The 23,439-nt window shown below is 39.9% G+C and overlaps 1 protein-coding gene and 1 pseudogene across 3 annotated transcripts; both read left to right on the top strand.

Moving 5' to 3' along the window:
• The first annotated feature begins 1,941 nt into the window (after positions 1–1,941).
• On the top strand, positions 1,942–4,091 carry TCEAL4 (transcription elongation factor A like 4). Of its 2 annotated transcripts, none has more exons than XM_082409034.1 (3): positions 1,942–2,096; positions 2,675–2,747; positions 3,115–4,091. In XM_082409034.1, the coding sequence occupies exon 3, from the start codon at positions 3,136–3,138 to the stop codon at positions 3,796–3,798; it is 663 nt and encodes a 220-aa protein (XP_082265160.1). In that variant the 5' UTR covers positions 1,942–2,096; positions 2,675–2,747; positions 3,115–3,135; the 3' UTR covers positions 3,799–4,091. The 2 variants fall into 2 exon arrangements, with proteins under 2 accessions (XP_082265160.1, XP_082265159.1); XM_082409033.1 differs by having other exon boundaries at positions 2,030–2,096; positions 3,110–4,091.
• An 8,497-nt stretch (positions 4,092–12,588) lies between these two features.
• On the top strand, positions 12,589–14,442 carry LOC309621642 (annotated as a pseudogene). Its single transcript, XR_014249944.1, has 3 exons — positions 12,589–12,884; positions 13,436–13,500; positions 13,874–14,442. The product of XR_014249944.1 is annotated as an uncharacterized misc_RNA (transcript).
• The last annotated feature ends 8,997 nt before the right edge of the window (positions 14,443–23,439 follow it).

A 23,439-nucleotide genomic window follows, 5' to 3' on the forward strand; every position in this document is an offset into this window, starting at 1 on the left:
TAAAAGGATTATTTTTCTAACCAAATGTCCAAAGATAACCAGGGTAAAAAATGTACTAAGAAGATTATGTAACTAAATCTGTACCGATGGACAATTGTGATGCTCCATTTTTTTCCCTTTATAAACAAAGCCTACAGAATCACTATTGGAGCCCCAGCTCCAGCAAAGGATAAATGCATAATAAATAATTGTTATGAGAATTTAAAACCATAAAACGTTTTAAAACATAAGATTCTCTTTTAGCACCTTACTAATTATCTCCATGGGTAAATATTAGAGGTGGAATTGCTGGGCCAAAATATAAAATATTTTTATTTTTAAACAATTTACAAAGTTTCCCTTCAGAAAATTTTACCAGTACACTCAACAAGAGCAGGCAGGGTAGGGGGGTGGGAGAGGTTAGGAGCAGGAGTTTGGGATAGCAGATGCAAACTGGTATTTATAGAATGGATAAACAACAATATCCTACTGTATAGCACAGGGAACTATATTCAATATCCTGTGATAAACCATAATGGAAAAGAATATGAAAAAGAATGTGTATGTGTATATATATATATATATATATATATATATATATGTGTGTGTATAACTGAGTCACTTTGCTGTACAGCAGTAATTAACACAACATTGTAGTTCAACTGTATTTCAATAAAAAATAAATTTAAAAAAAGAACAAGAGGGCTTCCCTGGTGGCGCAGTGGTTGAGAATCTGCCTGCCAATGCAGGGGACACGGGTTCGAGCCCTGGTCTGGGAAGATCCCACATGCCGCGGAGCAACTGGGCCCATGAGCTGCAACTACTGAGCCTGTGCGCCTGGAGCCTGTGCTCCGCAACAAGAGAGGCCGCGATGGTGAGAGGCCCGCTCGCCGCAACTAGAGAAAGCCCTCGCACAGCAACGAAGACCCAACACAGCCATAAATAAATTAAAAAAAAAAAAAAAAGCACACGCAAATGTTTAAAAAAATAAAAAAAAGAACAAGCGCTGGGAGAAATGCATGTGTCCCCAATCCCTTAACAAATCTGTTACACATTTTAATGTAATCAAATCCATCAACGCTGTTCTTAATTGTTTAACTTTCAGTTATTATATTTTTAAAGACCTTCTACACAGAAAGCTTAGGTAAAAGCAGAGGCTAGTTATTCACAGCTTGTTATAACAAGGGAGTTAGCCACCCTAACTTGTGTTTGGCAGAGACTTAAAGACAGGCAAGGGAATGGGAAAGCTTTAGAGTGAAAAAAAGGAAGACCAGGTTTTCTCTGATTGGAAGTTGTTGTCAGGGAAAAGCTGGAAGCCAGGTAACTAGAAGCAGCGGCATTTTATGTTACTGGTTTGGGGAGCATATTTAGGTTTCTCTAGTTGGGGCAGGGCAAAAATAGGGAGGCTGGCAGTCATTGATCAAGTCCTGAAGATTGCTGTAGAGGCTGTGGTTTGGCTTGCGGGGCTGCTTGCTACAGAGATTGTGGGTCACAATTTTATTGTCATATATGGTCTGGTCATTGTCCGTTGTGTATTCAGTCTCTCACTTTAAAAAATCATTCTTTCATTCTGCTTCAAATATAATTTCATTTTCAGATCTAAGTATTTAATTCATTAGAAAATTTATGTCTGTGCATACCAGGAAAAAGGGACGACTTCATTTTGACGGGAACATTTTTCCTAATTTTTTCTAAAGTGCAATATTCTACCCTTTGTACAATATTAAAGTTCACATTCTTAAGATTTCATTGGTGAGTCTACGTTCTCTCAACGGAATTTAAGAGCAACGTTTATGGACTCCTCCCCCGGACCGCCCAGCCCATTAAAAAAAGCTTCTGTGTTTTTTATTAAAATTCTTTCTCTGACCAACTTCTCAAGAAGAGGAAAAGGACAAAAGGGCCGGGAGAGGTTGGCGGGGGGACCTGCCGGAGGGAGGCGGTGGGCGGCTGGCTGACTCCGGCTGGTGGGCGGGGTGCGAGGGCGGAGCTCGGGTGACGCAGCGCTCACGTGACCGCCGGGCTCCGAAGTGGGCACCGTCCGGGTGCCAGTCCTGGCTCCGTGCTGTCGGACCCGGAGCCGTCTGGGAGCCCCTAATTGTTGCTCCAGGTTCTTTCAGGTCAGTGTGAGAGCTCTCGTTGCTGCCTGCGGGACACCGGAATGGGGGAGGGGGAACGGGCGCGGAAAGGAAAAAGGTTGGGGATGGGGTCCTGGTCGAGGGGAGCTAGCCAGAGTGTAGATAGAGATGGCGGTGGGAAAAACGGCTAAGGGGGAGTAAACGGCCATTGGGCAGAGGATGGGGAAGGCGGGCACCCCAAGTACCCATTCGCCTTTCTGCACACTTCTTCTTTACTCTCCGTCCATTTTGGAGCCGGAGATGATGAGTTGGCGGGGTGCCCCAGCAGTGAGACAGTGGGAATAAACCCCCTCTGCCACTCCGTGCGTAGAGTAAAAAGTTGACCTCAAGGGTTGGGGGGCGAGTTTCCTCTGCGGGAGAAGGACGCAGAGATCCAAAATTAGTTTGGAAAACATCCTGCTGGCGCCCGAGGAGTGAAAAGAAATGGCGGCTGGGGTGCTGTGGGGGCGGAGGAGGTGGGGAAGGGAAACGTTGGGTGAGGAGGACCCGGATTCGGAAAAAGAACCCGAGTCCCTGTGCATCCACCGATGCCTCATCCCCGGTCTCCTGTCTGTCTGCAGGTGTACGTGTCTGTTGTTCCCAGTGCTCTGCTGGGCTAGAGAAAGAGGAGGAACCTGTACAGAATCCCCGCAGGTCAGTGAAGGAGGAGGGCACTGGACAGGGACGCAGAGGGGTGGGGAGTGTGGAGGGCACGGCCCGGGCAGAATTGGGGGCCCCACTGCCCACTTCCCAACACATTTACACACACTCTGCCATGCTGAGCAAGCGTAGGGAAAAATGGCAGGGTCTGTCTGGGAAATGGTTGGCTCACGTGTGCACGAGGAATGGTGGGGTAGAGGGTGGGAAGAAGGCACACTAGGAGGGCCGGGCCAGGTCCGGGGACCCCTGACAAGGGGCGAGAAGCGACTGCTACTATCTGGACCTGCATTCCATCCCCAAGCCCTCAGTCTTCCTTGTTTCCTCTTTGTCTTCTCTTCCCCCTGCCCCATCCCCAGGACAGGAAAAGGAGGGGACGCTCAACATGGAAAAACTCTGCAGTGAAAATGAAGGAAAGCCTGAGAACCAAGGCAAGATGGAAAACAAAGAACAGCCACTGGATGCGGGAAAGCTGGGAGTAGCTTGTACTGTGGAAGACAAGGAAAAGTTAGAAAACAAGGGAAGCACAGATCTCAAGGGAAAGACAGAAGATGAGGAAGTACTAAAGGGTAAGGAAAAGCCAGAGAGTGAGGCAAAGCCAAAAGAAGGAAATCCAGAGAGCCAAGGAAAGCCAGTGAGTGAGGGAAAACCAAAAGAAGGAAAACCAGAGAGTGAGGGAAAGCCAGTGAGCGAGGGAAAGCCAAAAGAAGAAAAGCCAGCCAGCGAACCAAGGGCTGCAGGAAAGCGCCCAGCTGGGGATGATGTACCCAGGAAGGCCAAAAGAAAAACCAACAAGGGGCTGGCTCAGTGTCTCAAGGAATACAAGGAGGCCATACACGATATGCATTTGAGCAATGAAGAGATGATAAGAGAATTTGACGAGATGGCCAGGGTGGAGGATGAGGTGAAGAAAACCAGACAGAAATTGGGGGGGTTTATGTGGATGCAAAAAAGTTTACAGGACCCCTTCCACCCGAGGGGCCCAAGGGAACTCAGGGGTGGCTGCAGGGCCCCACAAAGGGGCTTTGAAGACATTCCTTTTGTGTAGTGCCCCTGGCAGGCATTTGCAAGGCCTTGTGCTTTATTTAACCTTATGCTAATACTATGCTTTAGGTGTTACTCTCTTTATCCAACTGCAGCCCTGTGTGTTTCAGTAGCAGATTTTCATCCATTGCATGGAAAAATGTTTATGGTGCATTGTAAAATTTTTAAAAAACCAGTTTTCAGAACCATATGTACGGCATCAGTCCATTTTTGTAAAACTACAATGATACTTACCTAGTGATCCATGTACAGAAAAAACTCGGAAAGCTGTGTCTACTAAAAGATTAACAGTGGTTATCTATGGGTGATTTTTTTCTGTTTTTTTGTCCATCTGTTTATATTCTCTTAAAAAAACACAGATTACTTTTATCATAACAATAATGAAAGATAAAAAAATAGGAAAGCAATACCAAGCAATCAAAAGTACTGTTCAGCTTATGAAGGCAGTGGAGACACATAACATTTCTGTTGTCAGGACATGAAATGATAAGTAAAAGTCACATTACCTCTGGGACTCAAAGCTGGAAGAATCAACCTGGCAATTATTACAGATCCATTATTGTAAGGGAGAGTCTTAGCATCAGTGAACTGGGGATAAAACTTGCCTTCCAGGGCTGTGGAGGATATCCGATGAGATGCTGAGTGTGTGAACTGTGTTAGGCTGTTTCCTACCCTCTCCCCTGCACTAGCAGGACCAGAACCCCATCAGATGTTTGGGAGAGGGCTGAGGGAGCTCTCACATGCGTCCAGGATTAAGTCCAGACAGCTGAGAGGTGGGTGCCACTTTCCCCTGGGTAATGCCATGACTCTTGGGCACTGTGCCTCTTCTAGTTTGTCCTGTACCCTCCTAAGGCCCCCACTGCTGCTGATGGTGCTGGAGATCATGATGGACTAAAGCAACACAGTGTCACAACAGAAGGGTGGAGAATTCTCTACCTACAGTAGAGTTTCCCTAACTCTGGTGGGTAGCACCCAATTGTCGCTTGGGCCTTCATATTTATGAAGTTCTTATAAAACACACCCTTCCAAGTTTTTTGTTGGTTTGTGTGTGTTTTTGCATACAGCCCTCTCCACTGGATTTAGATACAGGAGATTGAGCCAGGAGAAAAATCTGAGTGACTAGATGCTGTGCTATTCTCACCTGTTAATCTCTTGTCTGCTGACGTTTTCATCTTAGAAGGAGCTGTCCCCTAGGAAATTCCTGTTAAGCCCTGGCTTATCATTTCAGCAGACCCATCTACCTATGTGATTTTTTCGTCTGGCTCTTCATTAGCCCTTTATTTGCTTATAGTGTTTCTTTAAATAAACTTTTATTTTAGGACAGTTGTAGATTTACAGAATTATTGCAAAGATATATAGTTTCCGTTTACCCCATACCTAGTATCTCCTATTATTAACAGCTTACTTTAGTTTGAAGTGTTTGTCACAATGAACCAATGTTGATACATTATTATTTACCAAAGTACATACTTTATTCATATTTCCTCAGTTTTTCCCTAATGTCCTTTTACTGTTCCAGGATCCTATCCAGGTTACCACCTTACATTTAGTCATTATGTCTCCTTAGGCTCCTCTTGGCTGTGACAGTTTCTCACACTTTCCCTGTTTCTTATGCCTTGACATTCTTGAGAAGTACTGGTCAGGTACTTTGTATCGTGTACCACAATATCAGTTTGCTTGACTTTTTTCTTGTGGTTAGGCAGGTGTTAAGTGCTTTGGGGAAGAAGATCACACAGGTAAAGTGGCATCATATAAAGGATATATGCTATCAATATTATTCCTGTTGATGTTAACGTTGGTCACCTGGCTGAGGTAGTGTTTGTCAGGATTCTCCATGGTAAAGTTACCCTTTTATTTCTCCCTTTCCAGACTGTACTCTGGAAGAAAGTCACTCTGCATAGTCCACACTTAAAGAATGCGGTGTTATTTCAAAGTTATCTCATTTCCAAAGTTACCGCCTTGAGGATGGAGTATCTCCAACATTTATTTGGAATTCTGCATAGGATATTTGATTTCTCCCCCATTTATTAATGTATTCAATTTATTTATATAAGTATGGGCTCATTAATTTTATTCTTTGGACTATAATCTAATACTATTTTATATATTTTCATTGCTCAAATTGTTCCACTTTTGGCCATTGGAAGCTCTTTCAGTTGGCTCTTGGATCTATTTGACATACTTCCATCATTGTGTATGTGTGTGCTTTTTTTAAAAAACTCTTTCTGGCACTACAAGATCCTCTAGTCTTACCTTGCATATTTCCTGCCCAAGTCCTAGAATCAGCCATTTCTCCAAGGAGCCCTGGTACCTTTCGTTGGAGAATGGTATTAAAAACCAAGATTTGGGTGTTAGGTGTACTTGTTACTATTGGGATATCATTGCGTATAGGCCCTCTCGGTAGACACAGAAAGAAGATATATGGGTATATAATAACCCATGCATATATATGCATCTCTTTCTCTCTCTCTCTCCATATATACATATATATATGTATGTGTATATATATATGTGTCTTTATATGTTTTAAAATATTTATATAGAGAGAAAATTTTGTCTTTAGTCTTACAGACTCCACTCATTTCCAAAGTTACCTATGCCAGTGCCTTATTTTTCCATCCCTTTCAGTGAAGTTGTTTCATGCATTTGTGATATAGAGTCTTTTGTCACATCCTGTGTTGTGGGAATGCTATTATAAATGGCACTTTTAAATAATCAAATTCTAATTGTTCATTACTGGTATATAGGAAAGCAAGTAACTTTTATATATTAACTTACATCCTGCGATCTTGTGGCCAGGAGTTTGTCAATGCTTTGGCATTTTCTACATAGACCATCATGTCATCTGCAAATATAGTTTTATTTCCTCCATTCCAATCTGTATACTTTTTATTTCCTTTTTTGTCTTACTGCACTAGCTAGGACCTCCAGTATGATGTTTAATAGGAACAATGAGAAAGGACACCCTTGGCCTGTTCCTGACCTTAGGGTTAAGTGTCTACTTTCTCACCACTAAGTATAATGTTAGTTTCTTGTATTCTTTATCAAATTGAGGAAGTTCCCCTCTAATCCTAGTTTGAGAGCTTTTATCATGATTGGGTGTTGGATTCTGTCAAATGCTTTTTCTGCATCAAATAATAAAGATCATATGATTTTTCTTCTTTAGTCTGTTAACATGTGGTGGATTATATTGATTGATTTTCAAATGTTGAGTCACCCTTGAGTACCTAGAATAAATTTCACTTGTTTGGTGCCTAACTTTTTATACATTATTGGATTCAATTTCATAATATTTTGTTGAGCATTTTGTGTCTGCATTCATTAGAAATATTGGTCTGTAGTTTTGCTTTCTTGTAGTATCTTTTATCTGGTTTTGGAATTAGGATAATATTGGTTTCACAGAATGAGTCAAGTGTTCTCTACTTCAATTTTATGGAAGAGATTGTGGAGAATTGGTATTATTTCTAACTTAAATGTTTGGCAAAATTCACTGGTGATTTCTAAATGTTTACTGGTGATCCTTAAATGTTTGGTAGAATTTGGTCCTAGTGATTTCTATCTTTGGAAGGTTATTAATTATTGATTCAATTTCTTTAGTAGATACAGAACTATTCAGATTATCTTTTTCCCCTTGTGTGAGTTTTAGTAGTTTGTACCTTTTGAGTAATTAGTCCATTTCATCTAAGTTATCAAATTTGTAGGTATAGAGTTGTTCATAGTATTCCTTCATTAAGAAGATAATGTCCATGGAATTAGGAGTGATAACCCCACTTTCATTTCTGATATTTTAATATGAGCCTTCTTTCTTTTTTTCTTGGTTACCCTGGTAAGAGATTTAACAGTTTTATTTATCTTTTCAAAGAACCAGCTTTTGGTTTTGTTGATTTCCTCTGTTGTTTTCCTGTTTTCACTTTCCTTGATTTTGTCTCTAATATTTCTTTTTTCCTGTTTGCTCTAGGCTTAAATTACTCTTCTTTCTTTAGTCTCCTGAGGAGAAAGTGTAGGTTATTGATGTTAGAACCTTCTTCTTTTCCATATATGCATTTAAGCTAGAAATTTCCCTTTAAGCACTACTGTTCCTTCATCCCAAAGATTTTGGTATGTTGTATTTTCATTTAGTTCAAAGCATTTTTACATTTTTCTTGAGAATTCTTCTTTGATTCATGTGTTATTTAGAAGTGTGTTGTTTAATTTCCAAATATTTGGGTTTTCCATCTATCCTGTTATTGATTTCTAGTTTAATTCTACTGAGAGCATACTTTTATGATTTCTATTCTTTTAAATTTGTTAAGGCGTGTTTTATGACCTACAGTAGGACTCTCTTGGTGAATGTTCTATATGAGCTTGAAAATAAATATGTTCTGATGTTGGATGGAATGTTCTATAAATATCAACTAAATCAAGTTGATTGATAATACTGTTCGACTATATCCTTATTGATATTCTGCCTGCTTAATCTGTCAATTACTGGATGGCAGCATTGAAGTCTTCAACTCTAATAATGGATTTGTCAGTTTCTCCTTTCAGTTCCATCAGTTTTTGCCTCATATATTATGACACTTTTGTTAGGTGCATATACATGTTTAGGATTATTATGTATTTTTCTCAGAATTGATCCCTTTATCATTATGTAGTGCCTCTTCTGATCTCTGATAATTTTCCTTGTTCTGCTTTGTCTGAATGTATGTAACTACTCCAGCTTTCTTTTTTTGTCCAGGTTTCTTCTAATTAGTGCAGATCTTTCTCTGTTGCTTTACTTTTAACCTCTCACTCCTTATATTTAAAGTGGGCTTCTTGTACACATATATAGTTGGGTTTTTTTAATCCACTCTGATAATTTCTATCTTTAATTGGTGTATTTAGACCATTCACATTTAAAATGATTCTTGATATATTTGGATTTAATATCAACCATGTTTATAACTGTTTTCTATTTGTTGCCAGAGGCTTCTTCTGCCTTCGCTAGTTTTTTTTTAATACATTTATTTATTTATTTATTTTTATTTTTGACTGCGTTGAGTCTTCATTGCTGCACGTGGGCTTTCTCTAGTTGCGGCGAGTCGGGGCTACTCTTCATCATTGCGGTGTGCGGGCTTCTCATTGTGGTGGCTTCTCTTGTTGAGCAGCACGGGCTCTAGGTGCATGGGCTTCAGTAGTTGTGGCTTGCAGGCTCTAGAGCTCAGGCTCAGTAGTTGTGGCGCACGGGCTTAGTTGCTCTGCGGCATGTGGGATCTTCCAGACCAGGGCTCGGACCCGTGTCCCCTGCATTGGTAGGCAGATTCTCAACCATTATACCACCAGGGAAGCGCCCCTGCCTTCTCTAGTTTTAATTGAGTATTTTACATGATTCCGCTTGTCTTCTCTCTTAGTGTATCAGTTATATGTCTTTAAAAGAATTTTCAATGATTTTCCTCGAGTTTACATTTTTAACTAAGATCACTTTCAAATAACACTCTTTTGCTTCACTTATATGTAGTACAGATACCTTATTACAGAATGTTCATCATTCATTTCATTCATCCATTTGCTACAGTCACTTAATACATTATTACTTTAGATAAAGAGTTATTTTTATATCAATTAAGAATAAGACAAAAGATTTCATTTTACTTTCATTTATTGCATTTCCATTGCTCTTCCTTTATGTAGATCTGAGTTGTTGGCCTGTACCATTTTTCTGCTGCCTGAAGAAAATCTTTTAACATTTCCTGAAGGAAAGGTTTGCTGATGCTGAATCCCATCACTTTTTGTTTGTCTGAGAAAGTATTTTATTTCTCCTTCACATTTGAAGGATTATTTCACTGGGTATAGAATTTTAGGTTAGTGTTTTTTTCTTTCAACACTTTATTTACACAGAGAGATAGGAGTGTTAACACTGAAATGGAGGATTTATTTATTCTACTTGTATTTCTGTCAAATTTTATTTTATTTATTTTGAGGTCAATTTAATAAATGCATACAAATTTTAAATATCATGAGGTGACACTCCTTATGTCTTGTAATGCTTTTTGCTTTAAAGTCTATTTTGTTATTAATTTACCTATAATGGCTTTCTTTTGGTTAGTGTTTTTTTTTTTTTCTGTACATTTACTTTCAATCCTTATGTATCTTTATATTTCAGATAGTCTTTTGTAAATAGTATATAGTTGGGTTTTTTCCAGTCTGAAAATCTTGGTTTTTTTAATTGTTTCATGTAAACCATTTACATTTAATATACTTACTCATATTAATACTGGATATAACCATTGTACCAAGTTCTGTCTCTATGTCCCACCTGATTTATGTTAGTTTTTTCTTCTTTAGGATTGGTTATTTTCTTATTTTTGCCCCTCTATTAGCTTAGAAGTTTTACACTCTTACTCTTCCTTAATAGTTATCTGGCAATTATAGCATACAGTCTTGACTTATTAAAGTCTTAACTAATATTAATTTATACTTTTACACACTCCCTAGATAATGCCAGAACTTTAAATACTTTTACTCTAGCTCTCTTGACTCTTATGTTGTCAATATGAATTAACAAGATAATATTATTTTATATAATATTGATTTAAATTTATATAGATATTTAGCCTTTTAATTGCTTTTTATTCCTTTCTTCATCCCCAGTCTTCCATCTGAGATCATTTTCCTGTTATCTGAAAAATGCCCTGTAGAATTCAGTACTTACTTTGGTTTATGCCTGCTGCTGGAAACTCTCTCTGTTTTTGTTTATTTGTAAAGCTTTAATTTCACCTTCATTTTTGAAGGGTATTTTTGCTGGTTATTAATTTCTTGGTTAGCATTGATTTTCTTTCAAGATACTAAAGATGTCATTTCACCATATTCATGCTTTCATCATTGCTGTTGCAAGCTAGTAATTAGCCTAACTTTTGTCCCTTTTGAGGCATACTCTTTTTTTTTTTTGGCTACCTTTATGATTTTTCTCTTTGTCTTGGATTCTCTGTAAGTTCACTATTACGCATTCTATATGTGGGTTTCTTTTTATTTATGCTGTTTGGGATTTGTTGGACTCCGTGGATCTATGGATCAATGTCTTTCATCAGTTTTGAATAATCCTCAGCCATTAATTCTTTAGATTGCCTCTGAACAATTCCATTTCTCTTTTCCGTCTGGAACTCCAATTAAACATGCATCAGACCTTATCATACCCTCCTGTCTGTATTTTCCATCTTTTTGACTACCCATGCAGCCTTATGGATAATTTCATCTGAATAGAATTTCTAGTTCTTTAATTCTCTCTTGGGCTGCATCTAATCTGCTGTTAAGGCCATCCACTGAGTTTCTAATTTCAGCTTAGTTACTTTTTAGTTTGGGTTTTTTTTTTTTCCTACTTTTTCTGATTTCTTGTTCCCTGTTGAAATTTTCAAGATTGGATTTTATTTATCTGAATACAGTAAGCATTGTGGTTTAGTAGTCTGTATCTGATAATTCAAATAATTCAAAGCTAATGGATCTGTTTGTGTTGTCTGTTTTCTCTGGTTCTTTTTACCTATGATGGGTTTTGTCTTTGTGTTGCTGGTTATCTTTGTGTATGGGCATTGTATTTAAACAACTGTTCGTTGAAATAATTTGAGGCCTAGGATGATGGAATCTTCCTCCAGAGAAGATTTTGTTTGCATTGGTCAGGTCCGTAAGGATGCTTCCTGTCTAAAACCACCTTAATCTATACTCAAAACTTAAACTTTACTAGTCCACCTAGATGTTGCAAAGCCAAGCTAAAAAACTTTGTGAGGGCTAGTTTATTTCCAGTTTACAGTTACCCTTAAAGTGAAACATTTGATGTTCCTAGGAAACCCCTCCCTTTTTAATAAGCCTTGGGCTTTGATTTTTGTTACTCTAGTGCTTTGAGTCTGCTGAATATTCAACTCACTTTGACACTGGTTTATTCCTTAACCTTTATTCCTTAACCACAGATGACCTCGACAAATATAGCTAACCTTATGAGTACTAAAAGAAGACATGGTGAATTCTTCTTTCACCTCATGTAGGAAAAGAGTTCTTAACTATGAATCAAAATCTAGATGCAATAAAAGAAAAGTCTAATAAATGTGACTACTTTTTTTTAATGCATGGCAGAAATACATCATAAAGTCAAAAGGCAACTAAAAAACTGGAAGTAAATATTTGCAACTTATATAACAGATAAAGGCCTAATATAGTTAATGTGTAAAGAACACTTGAAAAGTGTGAAGGACCAACAACCCAATAGAAAAATGTGGAAAAGACATGAACAGACAATTCACAATGATATTTAAACTGTTGTTAAACAGAAATGCAAAATAAAATGCCATCGATATAATACTTCTCACCTATCATATTAGTGAAAAATAGAAAGTATGTCACACACTATGTTGGAAAGGGTGTGGGGAAATAAGCACTCTCCTATATTGCTGGTGGGAAAGCAAAAATGGGTCTGAGACTCGAGGGAATAACCTGGATATGTAGATTTGGGAATCATCTGTGTTAAGAGGGAAATGAACAGAGATCAGCCAGGGAGAGAGAACACGTGGGCCGAGAAGAGCAGAGGCTCAGGACATAGCTGCTACTCAAGGAGGCAGCGCAGCTTCCTGGCGGGCACCACCACCAGGGCTCTGGAGTCAGACGGAGCTGGTCTTGAAAGCGGGCTGTGGGGCTCCGTGTGGAGCGCTCTTGGCGAAGTCGGGTACCTTGCCTGTGATCAGCTGTCACAACTGGGGATAAAGGGCATCTCAGATGGATGCTGAGCGAGAACCTGAGTTGCGCCAGGTAAAGCACCTGCAGTCAGGAAGCCTCCCCCGACCTGCTCTGTTGGTAACTACCCCTTTTCCACACACACCCCCCCCCCCCCAGCCCGTCCGCAGCTGTCCGGTCGCTGTGGGATGTAGGTGAGGGGGCGGGGCGGGGGGAAACCGGGCTCGGGTGACGCGGCGCTCACGTGACCGGCAGGGCGCCGACGTGGGCAGCAGCCCCCGCGCCCCCCCCCCCCGCCCCGAGGTCTGGTCCCGTCGCCCGCGCGGAACCAGCTCCCCGAGCTGCCCGGGCGGCGGGCGAGGGGCGAGCGGGCTTAGGCGAGCCAGAGGAGGCGCAGGCCCGGCCCGGGCGCTGCAGGTCAGTGTGAAGGTGGGCGCAGCTGGCGGCCCGGGTGGGGGTGGAAGCGGATGGGACTAGGATCCGGGAGCAGCGGGGAGAGGGGAAGGGGTCCCGAGATGGGTGAGGAGGGGCACGGGGCGCGGCGTGGGCAGGTGGGGAGGGAGGACCCTGCAACAACTGGCCCTGCCGCCTCTTCGACGCCCCTCCTCTGCGCCCTCCATCCATTTTCGAGCCTGAAATGGGGGGGGGGAGTGCGCCCCCGCAGTGCGACAGTGAAACGTAGACAAATTCTGAAAATAACTCCCTTTCACACTCTCCACCCAGGAGGAAATATTGACCTCAGCGCAAAGGGTTGGGGGTGGGGCAGGTTGCTTGCAGGGGAGGAAGACCCAGAGATCCAAAATAGTTTGGAAAGCATCCTGGTCTGGTGCCTGAGGCCTGAAAAGTAATGGCGGCTTGGATGCAGGGGAGGTGGGGGAGGAAACGTTGGATGAGGAGGGCCCAAATTCAGGAAAGGGGCTTCAGTCCACTGACCGTGCAGCCCCTCTCTGTCTCCTGTCTGTCTACAGGTCTGCATGTCTGTTCCCAGCACTCTGCAAGGCTAGGAGGAGGAACCTGTCCAGAATCCCTGCAGGTCAGCGAAAGGAGGGAGAGGCACTGGACAGGGACGGGGCTGGGGGCCGGGTGTGGAGGGCACAGCTTGGGCAGAATTTGAGGGCCCCACTGCCCATACCCCCACCATATGTAATATACACACTTTCTGCCACGCTGAAGGATGGTACAAGGTGGCAGGGCCTGCCAAGGAAATGGTTGGCTCTCAGTGCAGGGGGAATGGTGGGGTAAAGGGTGGCCAGAAGGCACACTAGGCTGGGCCAGGTCAGGGGAACGCTGACAAGGCTGAGATGCCGGTATTATCCGGACCTGCATTCCACCCCCAAGCCCTCAGTCTCCCTTGTTTCCTCTTGTCTCTCTCCCCCAACCCCACCCCATCCCATCCCATCCCCCAGGACAGGAAAACATCTCAACATGGAAAAACTCTGCAATGAAAATGAAAGAAAGCTGGAAAGCGAAGGAAAGCCAGAAAATGAAGTAGAGCCTGAAAATCAAGGAAAGTCAGATGAGGAAGAAAAGCAAGAAGTGGAGGGGAAGTCAGAACACGAGGGAGAGCTCCAGAATGAGGGACGGCCAGAAGATGAGGGGAAGCGAGAAAAGCAGGGCAAGTCTGAAGCTGAGGGAAAACCACACGGTGAGGGCAAGCTGGAATCCCAGGCAAAGCCAGAGAGTCAGCCGCGGGCTGCCGAAAAGCGCCCCGCTGAAGACTATGTGCCCCGGAAAGCAAAAAGAAAAACGGACAGGGGGACGGACGATTCCCCCAAGGACTATCAGGACAACTTACAGAAAAGGCATCTGGGCAGTGAGGAGATGATGAGAGAATGTGCAGATATGTCAAGGGCTCAGGAAGAGCTAAGGAAAAGACAGAAAATAGGTGACTTTCACTGGATGCAAACAGATGTACAGGATCCATTCACCCCAAGGGGCCAACGGGGTGTCAGGGGAATGAGGGGCGGAGGTAGGGGCCAGAGGGGCTTACATGATATCCCATATCTTTAATGCCTTTGGCCTTCAATTCTGACTCCTCTGATGAGAATATCGCTGACCCTGCTTTCCCTGGCCGGCATTTGCCAGGCTATGTGCTTTAACCTTACGCTGATACTTTGCCTTAGGTGTCACTCTCGTTATCAGCAGCCTTTTGATCCAACTACAGTGCTCTCTGTGTTTCAGTAGGGGATTTTCACCCACGTGCATGGAAGAGGTGTTCATGGTACACTGTAAAATAACAATAAAGAAAAAACAGTTTTCAGAACCAAATATATAGTATCAGCCCAATTTTGTAAAAATATAAACATTTGCACAATACATTTGTGCATAGAGAAAACTCTGAAAATGTTTGCACTAAAAAGGAGGCGATGGTTTTTTCCTGCATGGTAGCCAGAAAATAGGTCTCACCTGCACTCAAAAATGAATCCAATCGCCTGATGGTACCTCCATGCCGCTCCCCTGCAGGTGTGCCCAGCCCCTGTCTTCCCCTAGTTGTAACCATGTCAGTGGGCACTGCTACACCTTCTCCTGGGTCCTCTACCATCCTATGGCTCCCAACATGTGTGATTCTTTTTTTCTTTGCCCACTCATCTCCACTTTTTCTTAAATGATATGGATTATGTTTGTCATAATAAAAAATCTAGAAATCAACACATGATAAACAATTGAAATGTTCAGTGAGCTTATGAGGGCAATGAAGACACTTAAAATTCCCGTTGTCAGAATGTAAAATGATAAGTAAAACATTACCTCTGGGACTCATAGCTAGAGGAATCAACCTGACAGTTGTAACAGATCCAGTGCTCTAAAGGTCAGTCTTGTCATCTGTGAAATGGGAATAAAACTTGCCTGTGTTGGATGGGCTCCTTTGTAGCAGTAGGACCCTGGACCTTGTCAGACACTCAGGGGAGGGCTGAGAGTAGGTCTCACCTATGCCCAGGAACAAGTCCAAGTAGCTGAGAAGAGACTGCCACTCTTCTCTGGATACTACCATATCTGCTGGGCACTCCTGTTGTGCCCTGTACCCTCTGCTGACAGCTACTGATATGATGGAGTCCTCATGGTGACAAAGCCCCTCTGATTCCCTATAGTTCCCAAAGGGCCAAAGCCCCTATTTGACTTCTATAGGAATGTAGGTTAACCCCCTCTTCCAACTTCAGAGTTGTACCTACCCTGGTGGTACTGCCCCAGGGCTGTTTGGGCTCCACTATATTGCATAGTTCTTAACAAAGTAGTCATTAACATTTTTAGTTCATTTTATATTTGCTTATAGTACTTTCTTATCTCTTGACTCAAATATTTTGGGTCCACTGGGGGTTGTATCCTGAGACAAATCTGTGGACGAGACAGTGGATGATTATTTGAACTACACACCACAGTACCTCAGGGAAGCCACACGTAAATTTACATACCTTTCTTAGTGTGAGTTTTTGCTCTAAAAAGTCTCCTGGTTGGCTTCTTACACAAAATCAAAGGACTTGTCCACACATAATCAGAGAGGGTTACACAAGTGAGTTTCAAGCTGAAAATATCCCTTCCCATTCCAAACCAATTCCAACTGAGAAGTGTAACAGTGCTCTTAAAAATATTAAAATCTCTCAATGTTAGGCATTTTTATTTAACCCACTAGTATGTTGCTTTTTCCAAAGACTTTTTTATTCATCCTAACATCCCTTACACTGTACTTGACACATATACTTAATAAATTATGATTGAATCAGGAGCCCTGAGTTAAAAAAGATACACTGTTCATGGATTAGAAGACTCAATGTGTTAATATGGTAATTCTCTCCAAAAGTGATCTATAAATTCAATGCCATCCCAATAGAAATCTCAGCAAACTGCGATTCTAAAGGTTCTATGGAAAAGCAAAGGAACAAAGAGGACTCACTACCTGATTTCAGGGCTAACTATAAAGCTACATTAATCAAGACTATGTAGTATTCGCATAAGGACAAACATATAGATTGATGGAATAAAACACAGACCAAAAGTAGACCCACATATATGTGGTCAATTCATTTTTTAAAAAGGACCCAAAGGAATTCAGTGGAGACTTTTCAAGAAATGATGCTGGAACAATTGAATGTTGTCTTGGTCAGTTTGGGCTGCTATAACAAAAATACCACAGACTGGAATTTCTCATAGTTCCGGAGTCTGGGAAGCCCACGATCAAGATGCTGGCAGATCTGGTGTCTAGTGAGGGTCAGATTCCTGGTTCATAACCAGATGTCTTCACATGGCAGAAGGGGCAAGGAAGCTCTGTGGGTCTCTTTTATAATGAAACTAATCCCATTCATGAGGGCTCCACCTGCATGGCCTAATTGCCAATTACCATCCAATTATTTGGTAATTCCAGATACCATCCAATTGGATGAATTTCGGGGTTACACAAACATTCAGTCTAGAGCAGACATCAATATACAAAAAAAGTACCCTTACCTCACACCATATACAAAACATGAATTCAAAATGGCTTACAGAACAAAATGTGAAACCCCAAATTATAAAAACTTCATTTAGGGAATTCCTTGGCAGTCCAGTGGTTAGAACTCTGCGTTCTCACTGCCAAGGGCCCAGGTTCGATCCCTGGTCAGGGGAACTAAAATCCCATAAGCCATGTGGTGTGGCCAGAAAAATAAAATAAAATAAAATAAAATAAAAATTTCATTTAAAAATAGGAAAAATATGGAATAGTTTGTAGGTTCAGAGTAAAATATTATTGCTTATTAATTCTGAAGTGGTTTAAAGATTTTTTTGAAATTAACTTTCTGCCACAATCTACTTAATAGGCTCCAGAGGTTTCTCCTACTAAGAAATGGGAAAAGGCAAATGCTAATGATAAAACATTTACATGTGGACAATAAAATTTAAGATATCATTAAAAAATTAGGGAAAAAAGGGTAATCCTGGATTAGCATATGACATGAATCTGTGCAGTATGACAATTTAAGATAATAATGGGACAATGAGGGTATTGACAAATTTCTGTGAACTTCAAACAAGTCTGGAATATCTATACTAATAACATATACCCATACATATATAATCTAAGATGGCTTAATACTTATTTGACAATGTTTTCCACATAATTTAACATACCAAATAAACCTAATTGTTTTAATATCTCTTTTATAAGGTGAGAGACGATTTTTTTTGAGATTTTCTAAGTACCCACTGGGAAATCTCAAAAATAGTTTGAGGTCAAAAAGACTCCATTTAGAATTTGATTTTGGGAAGTTGTCAAAAATTCCAAAAGTTTGAACATTTGATTAAACAGGATCACAGATCAATATGAAACAATACTTAATTATCTATTTAACCATTTAACCAAAGTGACAATAAAAGATTTTTAAGGTAAATACAGAAGGTTACAAAACTGTGAAAAAATATAGCTCTTTTCACATTGAGAAGACTCAGTTCTCCCATGTAATCAAAGACCTGATAAAGACAATATGAAGCACAAAAAATTATTTTGGTAAGACAAAATCTTTGCTTTCCAGGCAGATTACCCAAAAGGTAAAGAGAAACATTTCACAATCTCTTATCAAGAGAAGACCAATAGTCCAAACACTTTTTCTTTTTAACAGAGAGAAAACCAAACTCTAATTTTGCACCAGTGTCCTTTTTTTTTCTTTTTTGGCTGTGCTGCGTGGCATGTGTGATCTTAATTCCCCAACCAGGGATCGAACCTGTGCCCCCTGCAGTGGAAGTGCGGAGTCTTAACCACTGGACCTCCAGGGAAGTCCCTGCACAAGTCTACTTTTGATATTAAGGCTCATTCTTTAAAAACTTACAAATAAATCCATTCTAATCTTAGCCAGCTTGACCACACATAAAATTCCTTTCCCAAGATTCCTTCTACCCACTCAGGTTTTTTTCCCTGTATTTTCCTCTTTCTTATTCTGGAACACCCAGTAATTCTACTTTAGAACAAAATTACTCTTTTTCCCTTAACAAAAACATGTCTTTCATACCTCTTCTTATCCAAAACACACATCCTATTTTCCTTACCTACTTTTCAAACACAGTTGTTTCCTTTCACCCTTATTATTTCTAGTATTTTTTTTTAATGTTGAGTTTCTTTAGGAGTTTTTGTTTAAATTCCTCTACTTTTTTTAAAAATTTTATTTATTTATTTATTATTTATGGCTGTGTTGGGTCTTTGTTTCTGTGCGAGGGCTTTCTCTAGTTGTGGCAAGTGGGGGCCACTCTTCATCGCGGTGCGTGGGCCTCTCATTATCGTGGCCTCTCTTGTTGCAGAGCACAGGCTCCAGACGCGCAGGCTCAGTAACTGTGGCTCACGGGCCTAGTTGCTCCGCGGCATATGGGATCCTCCTAGACCGGGGCTCGAACTCGTGTCCCCTGCGTTGGCAGGCAGATTCTCAACCACTGCGCCACCAGGGAAGCCCCTATTTCTAGTATTTTTAATTACATATATTGATTACCTTTCTTAACCCTTAGAAACCTTAATTTCTAGTGAAACTAAAAAGTAAGCAATTGTGGACTGCCTGTTATACAACCATTCTATGGATTGGTAAATTTAAAAATATATTTCATAATTTCTAAAAGTATATCCTTCCTGATAGTAAAATGTCCAGTATGGCACAACACATGTTTGCTGATAGATAGAAATAGCTTCAGTTCCTTTGTAAGAAGATGCCAAAGTAGATAAACCTATGCTCAGTAGTTTCAGTATTTTATTTTATTTGAAAATGATCTAGATATTCAATGCATATCCATCATTAGTTAGTGTAACTTTAAGGTTTCAAGTTATCAAAAAGATTTTTGAAACTATTTTTAAGTAGACATACCATAAAATATAATTACTGTTGAAAAATTCACATATAAACTTTTAATTACAGATATATAATTCATCTGTTTAGGTTACTCATGAAAATTTCATGAGGCATTAAACAGCTAACCATCAACTTAAGTTATTTTTCTTGCTAACAAATCCTGTAACAGAAATAACATGACTTTTAGTAAACCTGGCTAGAATAAAAGCTGTATGTTTGCATTATATTTAAGGCTGATAACTCTGAAGACATGCCTGTTTTAATTAAACCAACAAAGTTAAACTAGCTTTTATTTACCAAAGATTATCCTAGATCACATGAACTTGAAAAAGTTTCTATATTTCTGAGAGAATCTTTGTTTTTTTTTTTTTTTTACTGGATCAACAGCTCAACAGCTCAACTTTTAATTATCCAAATTCCTATATTAAGATTCAGGGGATTCTGAATTCCATGATTACAGGCACCTGGCATAAACAGGAGTAAATTTTCTCTGCAAGAAGTTTACATCATCCTAAGCCTACAGTCAATTTGATCAACAGTCTGTCTACACAGTAAAAGGTAGACAGGTACAAAATGAGCCCAAACAACATGAAAAAAAAAAAAAAAACTCTGCAGAAACAACACACAACAAATACAGATCTATAGGAGTTCCAGACACTGGAATTATAAGACTCAATTTAAAAATAAATTTTCTGGGACTTCCCTGGCAGTCCAGAGGTTAACCCTCCACGCTTTCACTGAAGGGGGTGCAGATTCGATCCCTGGTTGGGGAACTAAGATCCCACATGCTCTGCAGAACAGCCAAACAAAAAAATTAAATAATAATAATAATAATTTTTCTTACTAAATAGGAGATAAAAGACATGATTGAAAATTTCAGCAGGTAACTGGAAATTATAAAAAACATGAAATAGAAATTCTATAACTAAATTTTAAAAATTTATTTTGTATTGAAGTATAGTTGAATTACAATGTGTTAATTACTGCTGTACAGCACAGTGACTCAGTTATACATATATATACATTCTTTTTCATATTCTTTTCCATTATGGTTTATCACAGGATACTGAATATAGTTCCCTCTGCTATACAGTAAGACCTTGTTGTTTATCCATTCTATATATACCAGTTTGCATCTGCTAATCCCAAATTCCCAGTCCAACTCTCTCCCACCCCCCCTCCCCCTTGGCAACCACCAGTCTATTCTCTATGTCCCTGATTCTGTTTCTTTTTCATAGATAGGTTAATTTGTGTCATATTTTAGATTCCACATATAAGTGATATCACATGGTATTTGTCTTTCTCTTTCTGACTTACTTCACTTAGTATGATAATCTCTAGTTGCTGTACCACCCTGCCTTGATTACTGTCGTTTTGTAGTAAGTTTTGAAATTAAGAAGTACAGGATATCCTATTTTATTCTTTCTATACTAAGATTGTTTTGTCTATTCTGGATCCTTTGATTTTGAAATCACCTTGTCATTTTCTACATAAAAGCCAGATGTGATTTTAGTAGGGATTGCACTGAATCTGTAGATCAATTAGGTAATATTACCATTAGAACAATACTGCCTTTCAATCCATGAACATGGGATTTATTTCCATTTATTTAGGTTTTCTTTAATTTTTTTTCAACAACATTCTGTATTTTCAATTTATAAGCCTGGACTTTCTTTTGTTAAACATATCCCTAAAAATATTTTTATTTTTGATGTCATCGTAAATGGAATCATTTTCTTCAGTTCATTTTCAGATTGTTAATTTCTATTATAAAGAAATACAATTGATTTTTGTATATTGATACGTATCCTGCCACAATGTTCCACTCATGTATTAGTTCTCATAGTTTTTTAATGGATTCCTTAGGATTCGCTATGTACAAGATTATGTTATCTTCAAATAGAGATCCTTTTACTTCTTCCTTTGTTAACTGGATGCCTATTTATTTATTTATTTTTGCCTAACTACCTTGGCCAGAACCTCTAGTACAACCTCTAGAAATGGCAATAGAAGACATCCTTGTCTTGTTTCAGTTCTTAGAAGGAAACTTTTTAGTGTTTCACCCTTATGTATGATGTCAGTTGCATGTTTTTGTAGGTTTCCTCGATCAAGTTGAGGAAGTTCCTTGTATTCCTAGTTTGTTGAATATTTTTATCATGAAAAAGTGCTGATTCTTGTCAAATGTTTTTTCTGTATCTGTTGAGATGCTCATGTGGTTTGGGGCCTTCATTATGTTAATATGGTGGTTTATATTGACTGATTTTGTGTTATACCAAACTTGCATTCATGGGATAAATTCCACTGGTCATTGTGTATAATCCTTCTTATATATTGCTGGATTCAACTTGCTGGTGATTTGTTGAGGGTTGCATTTATATTCATGAAAAATATTGGTCTGTATTTTTGTTGTTGTTGTCCCTAGTCTTGTTATGATAACAGAGTGATACTGCTTTCATAGAATCAACTGGGAAGTTTTCCTCTTCTATACTGTTATGGTAACGAAACAAGGAGACCATTAAACTGAGGTGGCTCCAATGACTTGGTAGTCTATGTAAGCAAATAAAAACCTAAGCCAGAGTCAGTTCCTATAAGTTTCTCAAGGTTAAGAAGAACACAGATGTAGAGAACAAACGTATGGACACCAAGCGGGGAAAGCGGCGGGGTGGTGGGGGTGGTGGTGTGATGAATTGGGCGATTGGGATTGACATGTATACACTGATGTGTATAAAATTGATGACTAATAAGAACCTGCTGTATAAAAAAATAAATAAAATTAAGTTAAAAATTAAAAACAAATTAAAATAAAATAAAATAAGAACAACTAATCACAAGCAGCCAACTAGGCTTTCCCAAATAATGCAACCACTTAAGCTATAGCAAATCAGATAACTTTTTTGCTTTGCTTCTGTGTCTTCTCTATAAAATCCTTGCCCCTAGGTCCCGTTGGTGGAGTGCTTTTAACAACTTCTAGTTTTTTACAGCCCAATTTGAATCAATGTTTGCTCAGATAAACTCTTAAAATTTTTAATATTCTTCAGATCTTTTAATTGTCCTGGTGTCAGAAGTGGGATCCAAAGGAGATCACCAATGGCCCTAAGGAGAAATGAGCAATGAGCAAGAGTAGATACCTGCTGATCCCATTGTGCTCATTGCTTTCTTTCTGTGTCTGGAGGTCGTGAATAAGTCCCTCATGGATATCCAAGCTCTACAGCTTTTGCATTATGAGGATCCGACTTTACTTGAGCATTTATTTTTCCAGACTGGGTCTGCAGTTGGACTGGTCTGACTTAAACTGGACTGGGCCAGTGTGAGGCCTCAGGTAAATAAATTTTGTTTTAAGAGGAAAAAAGAAAAAATTGGTTCATTCGAGTCCAAGGAGTCAGGGACTACTCCATCTGGGATTCCAGCTAACTATATGTATAAAAATTATGGGCCCAGAACCTGTGTTTGTCTGAAAAAATGGTTTAACCTTACCAAAGATAATCTTTAATTACAGTGGCCACAGTGAGAAACTTTTAACCTAGATGAGCTCATCCATTTACAAGGTGCCCTAAAGAAAAAGGATTCTCAGCCAAGTACTCAGAAGGGTAGAGAGAAAATTATTTTTCCTCCCCTACAATTTCTGATAACACAGATGGGACCCTCTGGGACACCTCACTTGCTCTGGAGCCTATAGATGGGACCGCAGGAAAACTGACAGAAGCCAGTGAAAGGTAAGAATTCTGACCAAAGTCAGCCCTCCTGGATCTCAGTCTGTAGTGTCCAGTTAAGAGAGGAAGGTAAAATTTCATGGTGTCCCTTTTTTTCCAAATTCGGACTCCTGTGAGTTTGGTTTTGGGGTACCCATTTGTTATCAATCCTTTCCATACCAGGAACAACTATTACTTTCCTGTCTGTTTCTCATTTTGTGTACTGAGGACTTGGCTTGGCTTTCTTCCTGTTGGGGCACACAAGTCATTGCTTACATGTACAGGCAGCTCAACCATCAGGTTTGGGCCCCGAAGAATATGACCAGACAGAAATGTGGGTTGCACTCCATTTATGGCTAGTGTCCTACTGACTGTTGCTAGCTCTCAGGGGACTTGTCCAAGTCTTTTTTTCTTTTGGTTATCTTTGCAAGTGGGCCTGGATCATGGGAGAACTATATCTTTTCACCATCTTTGGGGAAGCTTCAT

This window comes from Balaenoptera borealis, assembly GCF_965194805.1.
Source record: "Balaenoptera borealis genome assembly, contig: HAP1_SCAFFOLD_774, whole genome shotgun sequence".
NCBI classification, from domain to species: Eukaryota; Metazoa; Chordata; class Mammalia; order Artiodactyla; family Balaenopteridae; genus Balaenoptera; species Balaenoptera borealis.